At 38.3% G+C, this 19,757-nt stretch overlaps 1 protein-coding gene across 1 annotated transcript in view; it reads left to right on the plus strand.

Moving 5' to 3' along the window:
* The window catches only part of HEATR5A (HEAT repeat containing 5A), a 133,424-nt gene that overhangs the window by 63,777 nt on the left and 49,890 nt on the right, over positions 1-19,757 (plus strand). Inside the window, exons 14-19 of the mRNA XM_011994773.1 lie at positions 1,156-1,265; positions 6,689-6,852; positions 6,934-7,109; positions 14,993-15,098; positions 15,738-15,928; positions 17,812-17,971. Coding sequence (XP_011850163.1) covers positions 1,156-1,265; positions 6,689-6,852; positions 6,934-7,109; positions 14,993-15,098; positions 15,738-15,928; positions 17,812-17,971 — 907 coding nt within the window. The remainder of the gene's footprint in view (positions 1-1,155; positions 1,266-6,688; positions 6,853-6,933; positions 7,110-14,992; positions 15,099-15,737; positions 15,929-17,811; positions 17,972-19,757) is intronic.

Consider the following 19,757-nt stretch of genomic DNA (forward strand, 5'->3'; position numbering starts at 1 on the left):
CTTGAACCCAGGAGGCGGAGGTTGCAGTGAGCCTAGATCGCGCCACTGCACTCCAGCCTGGACGACAGAGCAAGACTTCGTCTCAGAAAGCAAAATAACAAAAAAAAAGAAAGTACAAATGACTCAACATTGTGAGAATTTCTTAGAGAACCTAGAAAGCTCATGCCATAACAGTTTAGCAGATTTATTCCAGTGACATAATAAAAGTAATTTCATTGAACTTCTGTATAGCTAAGGATGAAAACCATACTCTAGTTGATAACATAGCTTGTTAAGAGTAGTATTCCTGGCCAGGTGTGGTGGCTCACACCTGTAATCCCAGCACTTTGGGAGGCCGACGTGGGTGGATCACGAGGTCAGGAGTTGAAGACCACCCTGGCCAATATGGAGAAACCCCGTCTCTACTAATAATACAAAAATTAGCTGGGCATGGTGGCGCATGCCTATAGTCCCAGCTACTTGGGAGGCTGAGGCAGAAGAATTGCTTGAACCCAGGAGGCGGAGGTTGCAGTGAACCGAGATCTTACCACTACCACTCCAGCCTGGGTAACAGAGTGAGACTGCATTTCAAAACAAAACAAACAAACAAAAAACAGTAGTAGTCCTTTAGCAAATATTTGTTGAATGAATGAGCATTGGTAAAGTAATGTCTTAACACCAATAGGAAAGGTGAATAGAAGATAAAGAAGAGTACATGAAAATGAAAGGAGAGAGTGTGAAGAAAGATCATATTTTGTGGCCAGGTGTGGTGGCTTGGGCCTGTAATCCTAGCACTTTGGGAGGCCGAGGTGGGAGGATTGCTTGAGCCCAGGAGTTTGAAACCAGCCTGGGCAACATGGCAAAACCCGTCTGTACCAAAAATACAAAATAAAATTAGCCAGGCATGGTGGTGCAACCCTGTAGTTTCCAGCTACTCAGGAATCTGAAGTGGGAGGGTGGTTTGAGCCCAGAAGACAGAGGTTGCAGTGAGCCAAGACCATGCCACTGCATCCCAGTCTGGGCTACAGAGCTGGACCCTGTCTCGTAAAAGAAAAGTAAAGCAGCACTAATGTTTGTTAGTAAGTTACATAACTAATTTATATGTTAAGATGTTAAGCTGTCAATTTTTGTGTATTGTTATATAACAACCACTTAAGATACGCTTTTTCTTTTAAGGCTTTCTTCAATACTAAAAATGTATGGAAGTCCTTTGAAAACACCATCAGTGGTTTATAGACAAAGACTTTATGAACTGTTGATTTTATTACCTCCTGAGACCTATGAAGGTATGTGCCTTAGACTAAAATGTTTTATTTGTGACTAATATGGTTCCTGGAACATTACTGTCACTCATTAAATATTTAAATGAATTATAATGGCAGTTATTTAGTGCCTTGTTTCTAGGAGGTTTAGGGAGTTCAGTCCTAATCCCTGTGTTCACCATCTTATAGTAAAGAAATACATTTGGGGTTTTGTTTTTGTTTTAATTTTTTTGAGACAGGATCTCACTCTCTCACCCAAGCTGGTGTGCAGTGGTACGCAATCATGACTCACTTCAGCCTTGATCTTGGGCTCAAATGACCCTCCAGCCTCAGCCTCCTGGGTAGCTGGGCCTACAGGCACACCACCATACCCAGCTAATTTTTTGTATTTTTGGTAGAGACGGGGTTTCGCCATGTTGCCCAAGCTGGTCTCAAACTCCTGGGCTCAAGCAATTCTCCCGCCTTGGCCTCCCAAAGTGCTGGGATTACAGGTGTGAGCTATTTAGCCCAGCCTAAAATAAGTTAAAAAAAAAAAACAAAACAGGCCGGGCGCGGTGGCTCAAGCCTGTAATCCCAGCACTTTGGGAGGCCGAGGCGGGCGGATCATGAGGTCAGGAGATCGAGACCATCCTGGCTAACCCGGTGAAACCCCATCTCTACTAAAAAATACCAAAAAAACTAGCCGAGCGAGGTGGCGGGCGCCTGTAGTCCCAGCTGCTCGGGAGGCTGAGGCAGGAGAATGGCGTGAACCCGGGAGGCGGAGCTTGCAGTGAGCTGAGGTCCGGCCACTGCACTCCAGCCTGGGCGACAGAGCGAGACTCCATCTCAAAAAAAAAAAAAGAACTCCTTCTTAAGGCCAGGCACTGTGTTAGAAATTGTATCTATCAAATCTCATTTGTCCTAGGATGATACAGTGAGCGAGTTACATTTTTCTTATTTGGCAAAAGGTTTAGGTTACAAAACCAACTCACGAACACGTATCAGGTAAAGAGTGGAATCAAGATTAAAACATAAATTTACCTCATGCTGTGCTGCTGCCTTTTCTAAGTAACCTACTTAGAGACTTAACAATCATAGCTTAGTGATATGTCTATCTTATTCTTTGCCATCTATCAATTTAAAAGTTACTTGCTAGATATCTAGTAAAAAGCTGAGAGATAATTTCTATGTTCCGCAGCTCAGATAACTGTTAGGTTGTGACAAAAGCAATTTCCTTCATATTTTTGCAATAGTATCTTGAAATTTATTTTCAGACTAAAATAAAAAAATTTTTTTTTTGAGACGGCATCTTGCTCTGTCGCCCAAGCTGGAGTGCAGTGGCGTGATCTCGGCTCACTGAAACCTCTGCCTCCTGTGTTCAAGCGATTCTCCTGCCTCAGGCTCCTGAGTAGCTGGGACTACAGGCATGCACTACCAAGCCTGGCTAATTTTTTTGTATTTTTAATAGAGACGGGGTTTCACCACGTTGGCCAGGCTGGTCTCGCACTCCTTACCTCAGATGAGCCACCCTCCTCAGCCTCCCAAAGCGCTAGGATTACCGGTGTGAACTCCTGACCTCAGGTGATTCACCCTCCTTGGCCTCCTGAAGTTCTGGGATTGCAGGCATGAGCCACTGTGCCCAGCCAAAAGGACTGCTGCTCAACTCTTCAATAAGCATTTAGGAATACAAGAATCTTGACTTAAAATGTACAGTGTATCTTCTGATAAATAATAATGGAAGCTTTTTTTTTTTTTTTTTTTTTGGAGACAGGGCCTCACTCAGCCACCCAGGCTAGAGTGCAGTTGTGTGATCTTGGCTCGCTGCAGCCTCGACCTCCCAGGCTCAAGTGATCCTCCCACCTCAGCCTCCCAAGTAGCTGGGACTGCAGGTGTGCACCACCACCCCCAGCTAGTTTTGTGTGTTTTTTTTTTTTTAAATCCTTTGTAGAGATGAGGTTTTGCTATGCTGCCCAGGTTGTTCTTAAATTTCTGGGCTTAAGTGATCCTCCCGCCTCGGCCTCTCAAAGTGTTGGGGTTACAGGCATGAGCCACTGGGCCTGGCCTGATGATGTAAGTCTTACCCTTGAAAAAACTTGAATTAGAGGAAAAAGTCTTGAAGTCTTCTACTTTTTTTTTTTTTTTTTTTAAACTTGGATTTTCTCAGAGTTGGAGTTTGGAAATGCAATCAGGAGTCCTAAAGGAATAATGAATATACATGTATATATATTTCAAATCAGTTCCAGAGTGTTCATTAGGAGACAAAGTCAGGACTTGCTGTGAACTTCTGGAAAAAACAAACTCTAGGCCAGGTACATTCGCTCACACCTATAATCCAGCTCATTGGGAGGCTGAGGCAAACGGATCATTTGAGGTCAGGAATTCGAGACCAGCCTGGCCAACATGATGAAATCCCGTCTCTACTAAAAATACACAAAATAATTAGCTGGGCATGGTGGCACATGCCTATAGTCCCAACTACTCAGGAGGCTGAGGCGGGAGAATCCTTTGAACCCAGTAGGCAAAGGTTGCAGTCAGCCAAGATCACATCACTGCACTCTAGCCTGAGTGGCAGAGATTCTGTCTCTAAATAAATAAATAAAGTTCTGATATTATCAGTTCCTCCAATGTGTTGTCAAAGAGTCAGTGTCTAGGACATAATAAGAAATTGCTTTTGCCACGTGGAATGTATCTAAGAATTGAAACAACTTTTCTTCATGACTGTCCAGCAGATGTAGATTTAGAGTCTTAGAGTGACTTAGTTTTCTGAAGGATTGGAGTAAAAATTGAGTTCTTAGTTTTTATTTCCTGTCTTAGTTTAGGTATGGATTTCTTTTCAAATATCTTAATATTCTCTACACTGAAAATAACTCATCAGCAAGTTAGTCATGCATTTTTATACAAAAGCTTATTTGCATTTCAAAATTATCTTAATTATCTTTAGGTACTTTTTCCAGGGACAGTTGGGAAAGTAATCACTTTTAACTGAGAAGTAGAGATTTTCTACTATTTTCACACATAGCTGTAGGAACAAACATACCTTGTATATTGTACTACCAACAGAATTATTTTGCTGAGTGTCATATACATAAACTTAGACATTCCTTTGAGCAACTCTCATTTGCTCAATCTTTATGACTTCATTGATCCCTGTCCACTCTTCCTAATTCCTGTATGTAATCTCTCCTTTCCCTAAATTTAATAGTGCTTTTGTTTTTATCTTTTATGAAACATAATAGTTCCTACCTTCCTATTATAGTTATATGTATGTATTGGTATCCCATAGTGTATACTTTCTTGAAAGGAAGATTAAATATAATAAAATCTTTCTCTGTAGCTTATTAAACACAATCTGGATGGATGAGTGATTCAGCACAGTGGTTAAAAGCTCAAATTCTGGAGCCCAGTTAACTGGGTTTCGGTCTGATAGCTGTGTGATCACCATATGATCTCTGGCAAGTAATAAATTCCCTGTTCCTGTTTCCTTACCTGTGAAACAACATACTAACCTGACGTTATTAGGTTACTATGAGGGTTATAGGTAAAGCTTTTAGTACCTTTCCCAACACATATTAAGTATTCAGTAAGCCAAGCACTGGGTGTAATCTCAGCTATTCAGGAGGCTGAGACAGGAGGATCACTTAGGCTTGGATTTAGAGATTAGCCTGGGCAATATTGTGAGACCCCATCTGTTAAAAAACAAAAAGTAAACTTCAATAAATATTTGTTGTTACCACTGTTACTGCTGCTAATGATACAGAAAGTGATGGCAAGTAAACCCTTCCTAACTCATCCTACCGCTTCTGATCGGTGGATGTCACCCCAGTCCTCATTTCATCCTGATGCAATTGTTCGAAGAAACACTTCGAAGAGTGTAAACATTTTTCTAAGGGAATTTTTACTCATTCCTGCAGTACTTAAGTTACAAACTGGCAAAAACCATTTAAGCTCTCTGTGGATAAGATTTTTTGATAACCCAGCAGAAATTAGGATAAAACATCTTTGAGGTCATAATTGCAGTCAATGTGATAAATGGATCAGCTTTTCAAAGTGTATATGTTAGAGAGGCAACCATATGTTGTCTCTTGTGTTATGGGAGAACACAATACCACTTATGAACTAACCTGCACCCACCCTGCCCACCACCAAAAACAAAAATGAGCCCCTTCTAGATCCAACTACCAATTTATTTTTTTAAAAAAGTACAGATAGAAGAACAAATTAACCTATACCAGGGGCCTATAATCATAAAAACTCAGACTGTAGAAAATTGTACGAAACAAATAACCTTGTTTCTTCAAATAAATTGCCAGAGAGGGGAAAAGTATAGGGAGAATACTAAATTGAAAGAGACAAGATAAACTAGCTGCAATGTGTACACTTTACCTAGATCTAGAAGCAACAAAAACAGGTGTTTTTGAGATAGTTGGAAATTTGAATACTGAATGGGTATCTGATGTTCAGTGGTTTGTTTTTTTTTTAAAACAACATGAGATTATATAGCAGGATTTTGTTCAAAATAAAATGTGTTTCACTTTAATGATACACAATGAAATATTTATGAATGAAATGATGTGTTGCCTAGGGTTTTCTTAAAAATAATGTGGAGGAATGTGGGATCAGGAATGGGGATGTAGGTGAAATAATACTGTTGCAGCCGGTAAAGGTGAATAATGAGCGTATGCTGGAAGGGGTAGGGGCAGGCATCATCATAGTACTATAATTTATTTATGTTTGAAATTTTCCACAATAACATGTCTACGTTTTTTCAGGCTAATTCTTTTTTTCTTTTTTTCTTTTTTCTTTTTTTTTTTTTTGCTTGAGGTGGACTCTCATTCGGTTGCCCAGGCTAGAGTGCGGTGGCTGATTTCTGCTCACTGCAACCTCTGCCTCCCGGATTCAACCGATTCTCCTGCCTCAGCCTCTGAGTAGCTGGGATTACAGGCACCCGCCACCATGCCCAGCTAATTTTTGTGTTTTTAGTAGAGATGGGGTTTTGCCATGTTTGGCCAGGCTGGTCTTGAACTCCTGACCTCAAGTGATCCCCCTACCTTCATCTCCCAAAGTGCTAGGATTACAGGTGTGAGCCACCATGCCCGGTCTCAGGCTAATTCTTATAAATTTTTTCAGACTGTGCTTTTTTAAAAAACAAACCTGCTTTTGTAAATCTATTTTTACATCTATTTTTATATTTCATGTCATTTTTATACCATCAGGTATGTACACACACACACACACATACACACATACTTTGAGATTTTCTTTTAGTATCAATTCTTAACCTTGTGACTAGCAACACATAGTTGAGCCAGTCATTTCTAGGGCAGTTTTCAAGAATGAGAAATAAAATCTTCGGCTGTGATATGTTAAAGTTGGCCAGTGGGTGCATTAAAGCTCAACCTGAGTTTTAAACCCCATACTCTCACCAGATAACCAATAGTACTAATTGCTCTTTTTCTTTGACTCAACAGGAAACCTCTGTGCTATCCTCAAAGAGCTGGCTGCTGACTTGACTGCCCCTGATATTCAGGTGTCAGCATCTACATTTTTACTTCCACCCCTCTGTCATCAGGATGATCTTTTGATATTAAGTCCTTTGTTACAAGAGACTGACCATAGATTTATTGAAGAACAGGTATGGCCATTTTTTACTCTTGAGTAGATTCAATCTGTGAACAGTGATCTTAAAACCTTATATACTTTTTTTCCCTTTTAGCTCCTGCTTGGTAATGGTGTTGCTTGCGGAAGTCTTGAATATGACCCTTATTTGATTTATGAGAAAGATGTAGAGGGAGATTCAGTGCCTAAGCCCCTGCCTCCAGCACTATCAGTTATTAGTTCTGCAGCCAAGCTCTTTGGGGTTGTATGCGCTCATGTGGGAGAAACTCAAAGGTAAATATCTTCAATGGTTCAGTGAATGGAAAATAGAGAACTGGTGGGTAAGAAGAATGTTGCCAGGGATCTCATTAGCGTAAATAATTTCTTATAAATGACAGGTGAAGGTGAAATAAAAGTTCTTGTTTAATTATTCATTTGATTAATATTTAATGAGAAATTATTTAAATGCCTAAAACCACTAGAACTGTTGTGGATACAATACTTTGCCCACAGTTAGCTTATCGTCTAGCTGAAAATACAAATGAAAAATAATGACATAAGAATATTGATTTATGAGCAGTCATTACAAAGACACATACTAGGTTTCTTCTTAGACTAGGTCTCACAGGCTTTCTTACCTTGGAAAGTTTTTGGAAGCATTATAGGTCCAGGGATTTGTCTTCAATTGGAGGGATTTTAAATGGTTTTTATCAGTTCACTTAAAGTGAACTTCAGACCAGTGGTCCCCAACCTTTTAGGCACCCGGGACCAGTTCGGCAAAAGACAATTTGTCCACTGGGTAGGGATAGGAAGAGGTTTTGGGATAAAACTGTTCCACCTCAGATTATTAGGCATTGTGAGGGGTGCACATGATCCCTCACATGCACAGTTCATAATAGGGTTCACACTCCTGTGAGAATCTAATGCCGCTGCTGATCTGACAGGAGTTTGGCTCAGATAATAATGCTTGCTTGCCTGCCACTCACCTCCTGCTGTGGACCAGTGCCAGGCCATGGACCAGTACCAGTCTGTGGCCCAGGGGTTGGGGACCCCGTGCTTTAGAACACACACACACACACATAACACAAAGATAATAGATATTTAATTAACTTGATTGTGGTAATCTATTTCACAATGTATATATGAGCAAAACATCATTAAAAACATCATGTTGTATACCTCATACTATGTAGGGACTTCTATCGTATGCTATTGTATGTGAAAAATTAATAAATACAAGATGGCCTCCCCCAAAAATGGACTTTCGTTTTGAAAAACCAAAGGGTGATAATAATTCCTCATTGAGAATGATAGTTTCTTAATTAGTAACTGGACATACACATTTCTCAGGCATCAAAATCCACTATCCAGGAAATTCTGTTACTATCGGAAAAACTAAATGGGAAGTGAATCTCTCTCATAGGCTATTGTGGCTAATAATAGTTTACAAATCACTGTTATCCACACTGATTCATTCATTCATTTCCTGTCTCTCGACCAACAACAATGCATTTGACTAGATCATAGCTTTTATTATATCTTCTTATCCAGTTATGTCTTCCAGAGGATACCAGTTAGAGAATTTACCTTGATGTCTTTGGTGAAGACTTAGAAAAATATTTTAGTTTCATCACCAACACCTCTCTGAAACAGGTCTTAGAATAATTTGCTTTCATTGCGTAGAAAAGTGAATGAAATTTATACTGATTTTTACTAGCTTCAGTTTCAAAAGATAATGTTTTTTCCAAATGTATTTGTAGTGTTTCCTGTATATACTGTAACTATAAGGTTATGGTGATAAGAGAATATATGACTGAATTGTTAATGAATGAAGAGGAAAATTACAGTGATTTGGAATATTCAAAGAAAGATTCATGGAGAGGATGAAATTTGAACTAGTCTCTAACTACCTTTTTATAGAGCATATAATTACTTTAAAATAATTAATTTGGATTAATATACCAGTAACTACTGTGTATAAAACAGGGCTGGCCTTTTAAGCAAAGGGTTTAAATTAAGGATGTTCTTAAATGGTTCCACTACCTTTGATGGGTCTAAAGTGGAAAAGCAAAAAAGAAAATATGCTTTTTACAGCCTTTCCTCTTAAAAAAGTGATTTTATTATTCTAGAGAAGTTTTCTTTTCAGATTTATTGCCTAATTGTAGTTTCATGAAGATCCTTTCTTATTAAGTTTAATGAATTTTTTAATGTGCTCATAGTTTTTGTATCCCCACCTAAATTATAATAATAATAATGAATATTCAAGGAAGGGGAGGTTTTTTCTGTTTTAATAAAAACATTGAGAACAGATAAAAGCAAACCCTATCATTCTGTTTGGATTCTAACAAATTTGGAACAAACAGGATTCTAACTGTTTTGGAATAAAAATAGTAGATGACCAGGCACAGTAGCTTACACCTGTAACCAAGCACTTTTGGAGGCCAAGTTAGGCAAATTGCTTGAGCCCAACAGTTAAGAGCAGCCTAGGCAACGTGACAAAACCCCTTCTCTACAAAAATACAAAAATTAACTGTGCATGGTGGTGTGCAACTGTAGTCCCAGCTACTCAGGAGGCTGAGGTGGTAGGATCGCTTGATACTGGGAATTAGAGGTTGCAGTGAGCCAAGATCTCGCCACTGCACTCCAGCCTTAGCAACAGAGCAAGACCCTGTCTCAAAAATGTAAATATAAAGAAGTGAACCTGGCAAGATCCCAGGTACAGAAAGTGGGTTATAAGCAATATCAGCAGTCTCCAGTAGGTGTCGTTACAGAACCAGAAGATAGAAACTACATGAATAGTGAAGTTAAGTTTCTAATTTCCTATTGTCCCAGATATGATATTTATGTAACATATCAGGCTGTTTGCTTTTCAGCCTTACATTTGAGTTATAGAGAAGAAACGTCTTAAAGTATCTATATTTAAACAGCAACCAAGTATTTCAAGCCATTTTGTTATTATTGTGGTTAGCCTTATGTTTAAACAGTTGTATAACATGTGGTTGTCCTAAAGTTGGAAATAATATATTATTTAATATAAATTAATACACAATTTATTCACAATTTATTAATGCATACGTAATTGTCTTTTAAATTAGTTGATTCTCTATTCTGACTGTAGGGTTCTAACGCAAAAATGTTTAAAGGTTGGAAAGTCAAGATATTTTATACAGAAAAGAAATAATATTGATCTCAATCATGTATTGTTTGTGATTACTTTTTTTTTCTTTGAGACAGCCCAGGTTGGAGTGCGGTGGCTCACTGCATTGTCTATCTCCTGGATTTCAAGTGATTCTCCTGCCTCAGCCTCCCAAGTAGTTGGGATTACAGGGATGCATCACCATGCCAGGCTAATTTTTGTATTTTTTAGTGGAGATGGGGTTTCATAATGTTGACCAGGCTGGTCTCAAACTCCTGACCTCAGGTGGTCTGCCCACCTCGGCCTCCCAAAGTGCTAGGATTATAGGCATGAGCCACTGCGCCCAGCCTGTGTGTGGTTACTTTATTTTATGTTTTGTTTTGTTTTGTTTTGAGACAGAGTTTCACTCTGTCACCCAGGCTGGAATGCAGTGGCACCATCTCAGCTCACTGCAACCTCCACCTCCCGGGTTCAAGTGATTCTCCTGCCTCAGCCTCCCGAGTAGCTGGGACTATAGGCATGTGCCACCGTGCCCGACTAACTTTTATTTTTAGTAGTTACGGGGTTTCGCTGTGTTGTCCAGGCTAGTCTGGAACTCCTGACCTCAGGTGATCTGCCCACATCAGCCTCCCAAAGTCCTGGGATTACAGGTGTAAGCTACTGCTCCTGGCCTGTGTTTGTGGTTGCTTTCAAATAGATTTTCACCTAATTGCAAAGAATGAGTTCCTTAATTGAGGATTGTTCCACCCTTGACTTGCACATTGGAATTATCCAGACAAATTTTTAAGATACTGAAGATCGTGATTAGTATGGTATGCATAATGTGGGGGTGGGCACTGAAATTTTTTAAACTCCTTAGGTGATTCTGATAAATGGACTGCTTCAACAAATTATGTCACTTGTGAATGGATGGACAGAGAGGAAAAGCTTAAACAGTTATAATTCTCAGTAGTAAAAAATTTTACCATTATATACCCTCTGTCTAAAAAGTATTATTTTGTTTTTGTTTGTGGTTACTGTTTTGTTTGTGTATACGTGTGTACCCTCTGTCTAAAGGGTATATAATGTAAAATGTATAATGTAAAATAAGTCAGCATTTTCAAATGTTGCATCTTCGCCCTTTATTCAGTTAACTGCATTTTTATTCCATCTAGACTTAAAACTTTTAGTACCTATCATTTCATTCCAAACTGATAATTATATGTTATAATTGATACTACTTATGAGTACTAATTCAATATTACTAAGTCATTTTCATCTTCCTGAAGATCAGAATCTTTTGTTGAGATCTCTATAGGAATTGGTGTCATATATCTTGAATCCTTGATTAGTTAATAGTATATTCAATCTCTTTCAGGATTGGGGGCAGAGAATGAAGAAAAAGATTTTGAGCTCTGACAATGCTGTTTTATAGTCTTTGGTCCATGAATGTGGTCAAGAAGTAATAGTATAAGTCAACTTATAGTACAGAATGACACAATTCTTAATCTCTAACCTTATGTATTTTTATAACTGTAAGTGTGATACAATTTCACAATAACAGATGTAGGATGTGATCTAATAATGACATTATAGGTTTTTAAACTTGGGAGCTTGATCACACAGTTATTCTTAATTCCCCTTTGTTGTCACATTTACCCTCCATAATCTTCCTATAGGGTGCTTTGGGCATAAATAGTGTTCTTGAAAAAAAAAATGCTGGCCAGGCGCGGTGGCTCATGCCTGTAATCCCAGCACTTTGGGAAGCTGAGGCGGGTGGGTCATGAGGCCAGGAGATCAAGATCATCCTGGCTAACATGGTGAAACCCCGTCTCTACTAAAAATACAAAAAAATTAGCCAGGCATGGTGGCGGGTGCCTGTAGTCCCAGCTACTCGGGAGGCTGAGGCAGGAGAATGGTGTGAACCAGGGAGGCAGAGCTTGCAGTGAGTTGAGATTGCGCCACTGCACTCCAGCCTAGGTGACACAGCGAGACTCCATCTCAAAAAAAAAAAAAAGCCTTAAATATGCACTTAAACAATGGACAGAAAGCTTTTTTTGTTTTTTTTTTTATTTTTTTTGAGGCAGCATCTCGGTCTGTCATCCAGGCTGGAGTGCAGTGGTGCGATTTTGGCTCACTACAGCTTCGGTCTCCCAAGCTCAAGCAATCGTCCTGCCTCAGCTTCCCAAGTAGCTGGGTCTACAGCCAGGCACCACTACACTGGCTAATTTTTTTTCTCTTTAGTGGAGATAAGGTCTCACTATGTTGCCTAGGTTGGTCTCAAACTCTTAGGCTCAAGGGATCCTCCTGCCTCTGCCGCCCAAAGTGCTAGGATTACAGGTGTGAGCCAGCAGAAAAATTTTCATATGCAAGATATTTAGCATGTTATTTGTAATAAGAAAAATTAGAAATAGCATAAATGATCCAAACTAGGAAGTTGGTTAAATAAATTATATTGCCAGAATATATAATATTAATACCTATTCACTAATACTATTATAGTGAAACCATATAATAGTTAATAAGATGGGAAAATCCCTGATAATGTTGTTTAGGGGAAACAAAATAAGTTATTAACAAAGTATGTACAATACGATCTCTGTTTTCTAAAAATGTATTCATATATCTAAGGGAGAAAAGACAAGAACAAAGATGTCAAAATGTTAATGGCGGCTCTTTGTAGGTGGTGGGATTTGGGGCAAATTTTTTTTTCATGTGCTTTTCTGAGTTTTTCAAATTTATTATAACAAACACAACATTGATGTAAGGAAATAAGTACTTTTCTAAGTATTCCTAGTACTCCACCATTTTATTACATTTTACTTTCATTTTTATTTTTTATTTTTGGAGACGGAGTCTCGCTCTGTCACCCAGGCTGGAGTACAGTGGTGCCATCTCAGCTCACTGCAGCCTCCACTCTTGGCTCAAGCAGTTCTCCTGCCTCAGCCTCTGAAGTAACTGGGACTACAGGCATGCGCCACCATGCCTGGCTAGTTTTTGTATTTTTAATAGAGATGGGGTTTCACCATGTTGTCCAGGCTGGTCTCAAACTCCTGACGTCAGGTGATCTGCCCACCTTGGCCTCCTAAAGTGCTGGGATTATAGGTGTTTGCCATTGCGCCTGGCCTTTATTACATTTTATGAGTTGATTTTATACATACTGCTTTCCCCAACCCATATGACGTACACATAGCTTCATACCTTCCTTTTTACCCTTTTAACTCCTTGTACAATTAGGTTTTTTAAAGGCACGATCCCCATGTCTATTCTGATTTGATAACAAAATTGCCATTTACAGGACAGCTTGCCTTGTAGCCTCAGTAGAATGATGGAGATCTAGTTTTAAAGGACTTAGGGATATTATTGAAAGTACATTAAGGTCAGATAAAAGTATATCTGTATTTTCATGTTCAGCCAGTCATGCCCTGTGTTTAATTACCTGATGCTGTTGTCTTTTATGCTTGCTCAACAAGCACGCCTGACTGTCTACACTACATGCCAAACACAAGTTATTAGGGAGATGAAGATAAAATTACAATCTTTGCCCTTCCTGCCATCAAGATAATTTACAACTGAAAAAGTTATCTTCAGTATATTTCAGGTTTCTCATTTAAAGGCAGAAAAAAGGGAAAAGGAAGTATAGGGCATAGAAACAATGTTTTAGAGAGAAATTAATGGTAAAATGGGGTGGTTTATTTTATGGTTATATGTATTTAATCTTGACATAAGGAATTAAAACCTCTGTTCTATAAGGGCATGAAATATTGTTTATATTTATCTTAATTAGAATTGTGAAAATTGGAATATTTTTCTCAGCAGTAGTTGAGTGGTTGAATAAATTTTAGTACATGTATATAATGAAATTTGGATTTAGAAACGTTATAAAAGAAGAAAAATGACCAGGCACAGTGGTTTACCCTATAATCCTAGTACTTTCAGAGACTGAGGCTGGAGGATCACTTGAACTTAGGAGTTCAAGACCAGCCTGAGCAACACAGTGAGGCCTCATCTCTTTAAAAAAAAAAAAAAAAAAAAAAATTAGCAGGGTGTGGGTAATGTGTTCCTATAGTCCCAGGTACTCTAGTGGCTGAGGCTGGAGGATCACTTAAGCTCAAGAGGTCGAGGCTGCAATGAGCTATGATTGCATCTATAGCTAGCCAGAAGCAGCATAGCTCTTTGAATCCCCAACTATGCTTTGAAAATATACTTTGGACTATACTATATGTAAAACAATTTTAACCCTTGCTTTTTTCATTTAACATTACCTTTTTAGCACTTTTCAAATCATTTTTATTCTTCTTTCTTTCTCTGAGACAGGATCTTGCTTTGTTACCCAGGTGGAGTGCAGTGGCATGATCATAGCTCACTGTAACCTTGAATTCCTGGGCTCAAGTGACCCTTCTGCTTCAGCCTCCTGGGTAACTAGGACTACAGTCATGTGCCACTATGCCTGGCTAACTTTTTAATTTTTTGTAAAATAAGAGATCTCACTGTGTTGCCCAGGCTGGTCTTGAACTCCTAGCTTCAAGCAGTCTCCCTGCCTCAAATTCTGTGAGGCTATGTGTTACATATAAATTTTTGTGGAGTTATATCAGTATTGACTACTTTTGTTGGTATCATCTCAAATTTTAGTTTTCCAGTTATTGGAATGTACATTCTCACACTTACAATTACTGCAGTAGTTTAAAGAACCTAAAGTGTGAAGTTTAAATTGTATTCAGAGGCCAGGGGCAGTGGTTCACGCCTATAATCCCAGCACTTTGGGAGACCAAGGTGGGCAGATCACTTGAGATCAGGAGTTCAAGACCAGCCTGGCCAACATGGTGAAACTACTACTCTACTAAAAATACAAAAATTAGCTGGATGTGGTAGCACACACCTGTAATCCCAGCTACTTGGGAGACTGAGGTGAGAGAATCTCTTGAGCCAGGGAGATAGAGGTTGCAGTGAGCTGAGATGGTGCCAATATACTCAAGCCTGGATGACAGAGCGAGACTCCGTCTCAAAAAAAAAAAAAAAAAAAAGTCATTTTGCTTTTAAATCCTGTTATTTCTGATTGTAGGCTTCCTATATTGGAACAGCTTTTGGACAGTATAAAGCACACAAAAGGAGCTCGTCAGCAAGTGGTTCAGTTACATGTTGTCTCTTCAGTTTCTAGTTTCTTGAAGGTAATTCTATTTATTTATTTATTTAAATGTTTGTTTCATTTTTTAAAAAATTTGTGGCCAATGAAGTTTGTCGGAGGATGATGTTTTTAAAATGCTCTTTTTTCCTTCATTTTTCTTAATCTCCTGATGAAAAGTTTTCAGGATTTGGAATTCTCCTTTAACTTTTTGTCCACATAAAACTTGTTAGAAATCAAACCTATGATCTCTGCATAGAGCCATGCGTTAACCTACCAATCCTGATATCCTGGGACAGGGATTGATGGACTATAGCCTGTGGACCAAATCCAGCTCGTTGTTACTTATGACTTACCGTTTCTACGTACAGTAAAATATGATAGACTTCATTAGTCGCTTATTTTGTGGACATCTCTGTTAATGTTCTTTCAAACCATTTATACCTTAATGATAATTGATTGCCATATTGCTGCCTGGAGGTTTAAAATTCTAAAGTGCTTTGTTAAAAAAAAAAAAAAGGAATTATATATGTATTATCAGTGTGGATTTTTGTGTTCTTATTTGTTTTTAAGTAGTAATCCAAGTATGAACATATTTGGATTTGGTTATCCAGAATATACATTCCTAACTGGATATGATAATTTACTACAATTGTAAGTTTGGGTTGTTCTTTACATATTTCAGTACGTGGCTCTCTCCAAGGGATGTTTAGGTCCAGAAGAAATGAAAAGATTTGCCCTAACATTAGTTACGGGAGCCCTAGAAAGTACCAACCCCTTGCTGAGATGTGCAGCTGCAGAGGCGTGGGCTAGATTAGCCCAAGTGCTTGATGATGGAGCTTTTACTGCTGGATTAGCTCAAGTTAGCTTTGACAAGTAAGTGAATTTCTTATTTAATACTCAGGGGCTATGTTTCAAAACTGGGTATAGCTTTCTGGTTTGTTGGAACTAGTAAGATCTTCATGCTGAGATTTAACTAGGAAAAATTGTCAAATGTTGACTGCTTTAAAATAAAGAAAATAAAAATTGGCCTGCTGATCTTGGCACGTAAAACTATTACTATTTCAGCTATAGTCTTTATATAATAAAGATCAGAATCTATATGAGTGATATAATTGATCATCAGTGGGATGGACTTTAGGATAGTGAAATATTTATACAGTTTTATAATGTAAAACGTATATATGATAAGTAGTAAGAACAAACTACAGGAAAAAGACTGTAGGCTGCAGATAAGGAAACAAACGGTACTTTCATGTCTTTTTTTTTTTTTTTTTTGAGATGAAGTCTCGCTCTTGTCACTCAGGCTGGAGTGCAATGGCACGATCTTGGCTCACTGCAACCTCTGCCTCCTGGGTTCAAGCAATTCTCCTGCCTCAGCCTCGCGAGTAGCTGGGATTATAGGCACATGCCACCACCCAGCTACTTTTTTTGTATTTTTTTAGTAGAGACGGGTCTTTTCCTTGCTGGCCAGGCTGGTCTCAAACTCCTGACCTTGTGATCCGCTCGCCTCAGCCTCCCAAAGTGCTGGGATTACAAGCGTGAGCCAACGTGCCCGGCCTGTACTTTCATTTCTATCAGTTGTATAACTTTCAATAGATTACTTAATCCTCTCAGCCAGTGTTCTTCTATTCCAGGTGGTACTGCGCTACCTACTTAAGAATGTTAAGGTAAATGAGATAGTAAATATTAAAGTAATATGGGGAAAAAGCCTACAAATAAAACTTTGTGGTTGTATTATATATCTATAATAAGTTATATTAGGAATGGTGGTGGTAGTATTGATAGCACTTTGACCTTGGAGTCTACTCAATATGTATGTCTGATTTGAAGTCTGGAGTCAGGTTATTAACTTGGCTCTAATCCCAACTCTACCATTTGATAGTTGGTTACTTTGTGAGAGCTATTTGAGCTATTATTTTGGTTTCCTCATCTATAAACAGGAACTGATAATAGTATGAATTTCAGGGTTGTTGAGAGTATTAAAGAAGGGCTAAATATAAACCACTTAAATGAGCACACAGTAATTTCTAATAAATTCCTAATAAATGTTAACTTCTCATATTTAATTTTATTTAATTTATTTTTGAGACAAGGTCTTGCTCTGTCACCCAGGTTGGAGTACAGTGGTGTGATCGTGGCTCACTGCAGCCTCGAACTCCTGGACTCCAGCAATACTCCAGCCTCAGCCTCCCAAGTGACTGGGTCTACAGGCTTGTGGCACTATGCCCAGTTAATTAAAACAAATTTTTTTTTAGTAGAGACAGGGTCTCATTATGTTGCCCAGGCTGATCTCAAACTCCTGGGTTGAAGTGATCCTCCCGCCTTGGCCTCCCAAAGTGCCGAGAGTACAGGCGTGAGCTACCACACCTGGCCTATTTAATTTTAAAATCAAAATTAAGTTGAAACTCTATGAAATTGAAGTATCTCAGCATTTGAGTTTTTAAAATGTAACTTAATGATAAAGTAATAATAATGTTTGTCTTAAAAACCTTCTTCATGTGTATATATGAAAGACATTGAAACTGTTCATACTAAACTAATCAATAATATGAAGACATTTTGATTCAAAATGTTTTCCTTTGCAAGAGGCCTTTTGGTTACTTCAGAATTTTTTATTAGTTAGCCAAAAATATATTTCTAAATTTTGCAATTATCCATATAAAAAGTTTTGCCTAAGTGACAATGTACATGCATTAGTTTTTGGGTTCTTTTTCTTTTGCAGTGATTACCATTTATTTTTATTTTCATATTTACAGATTGAAATCAGCAAGGGATGTGGTTACCAGAACAGGACACTCATTGGCCTTGGGGTCCCTACATAGGTATTTAGGAGGAATAAGTTCTTCTCAACACCTAAATTCTTGTATTGGAATCCTTTATACTTTGGCACAGGACAACACTTCCCCTGATGTGCAGGTGGGTACCTCATGTGATACTTCCCTTGAAATTCATGATTTGTAGATGATGCAGAATGTGTTTATATTGAACATTAATAATTTGTGAATATGGTTTTCCCCCCATAGTAATTGTGGAAGCCATTGTTAACCTTGATGGATTTTTAAAATTAAAATCTTCTCCCACACTCAGAATGTCTGAAGTCAATTTCATTGTGTTTTTCTGAAAACGTATCTCTGTTCCATCTTAATAATAGCACTGGGCTAGAAGTGGTGGCTCACGCCCATAATCTCACACATTAGGATGCCGAGGCAGGTGGATTGCTTGAGCTCAGGAGTTCAAGACCAGCCTGGGCAACATGGTGAAACACTATCTCTACAAAAGATACAAAAATTAGCCAGGCATGATGGTGAGCATCTGTGGTCTCAGCTACTCGGGAGGCTGAGGTGGGAGGATGGCTTGAGCCGGGGAGACAGAGGTTGCAGTAAGTCCAGATTGTGCCACTACGCTCCAGCCTAGACAACAGAGCCAGACCCTATCTCAAAAAATAATAATAATACTAAATAATAATAATAGCATCTACTATTTTAAAGAACTTAATAGGTACCAGGTGTTACGATACATTCTTCTAAGTCTCATAGTAATTCTCTTAGTCCTCGTAATAATTTATTAGGGTGTATAGCCCATTATGGGGAAATAAAACTGAGGCTTAAGAAGCTAAGCAACTTGCTCACAACTGAAAAGCTAATAAATCATGGAATCAGATCAAGAACACAAGTCATGGACTCCAAACTCCTGTTCTTAACCACTTTATCATATTGTTGTACATATCTTACCCATTTCTGTCAATAAAATCATCATTCTCCTATCTTAATCAAATATGGAATGATTTTTATTTCTCCTGTTCTTTTACTCCCCTTCTGTCATCTTATCTGTCTCCCTTATTAATGTGTGCTGAATTACTGTCATAGCCTCCTAATTCGTCACATTTTTAGTCCTTTTCTTTCCAACTCTCTCTAGATATAAGGCTAAATTCATTTTCCTAAAAGATTTTCATCTTGCCACTTCCCTGCAGAAAAGCTTGACAAAGTGCTTATTGCTTCTTGAATCAACTTCTTTATTCCAGTCCCATCAACTGACCCCATAGATGTTTTCTGTTATTACTTCAAAGTGTTCACTTCTACAGATGATTTATCCACATGTCATTCTCATGTCTACATTTACATTATTTTCTTTTTCTCTTCTCTCCTTACATGCCTATTTGATATTCCACATCTTTTAGTCTTTTAAGATCCAGTATAACCACCATCTCATCAAGCTTTAATCCAGTTAGCTTTCCTTCTCTGAATTACCATATTACTACTTGCCTCCTCCACTTCATCTAGTACTTGACTGAATTGACTTACAAGGTTTCCATTTTTCACCCGTCTTTATATATAGTACTTTTTGCTTCTGTTATATTCTTCTCTCTCTTCAACAAGTCTATTCTGAATGTGCCTAGTTTTATATTGAATACCTTTTTTGTTGATTAATTCATATACTTTCCACAGCTCCCAGTGTCATTTCTGAATTTTCTTGATTGCTGTCTCTCACCTAACAAATAGAAGCTCATTTTTGCAGCGTTTAAAGTACTGTAAGCTTTCTTATACATCCATTGATAAGAGGAATAAAACTTTTTCAGTTCATTTTCTGAAGAGAGAGCTTTTAATTTAACATTAAAACATACACAAAATTAGAAAGTATACTATAATGAATCTATTATACCCATCACCTAACTTCAGTGGTTATCAGTATATGGCCAGTCTTT

The sequence above is a fragment of the Mandrillus leucophaeus genome, unplaced genomic scaffold, assembly GCF_000951045.1.
Source record: "Mandrillus leucophaeus isolate KB7577 unplaced genomic scaffold, Mleu.le_1.0 Scaffold460, whole genome shotgun sequence".
In the NCBI taxonomy this organism is placed as follows: Eukaryota; Metazoa; Chordata; class Mammalia; order Primates; family Cercopithecidae; genus Mandrillus; species Mandrillus leucophaeus.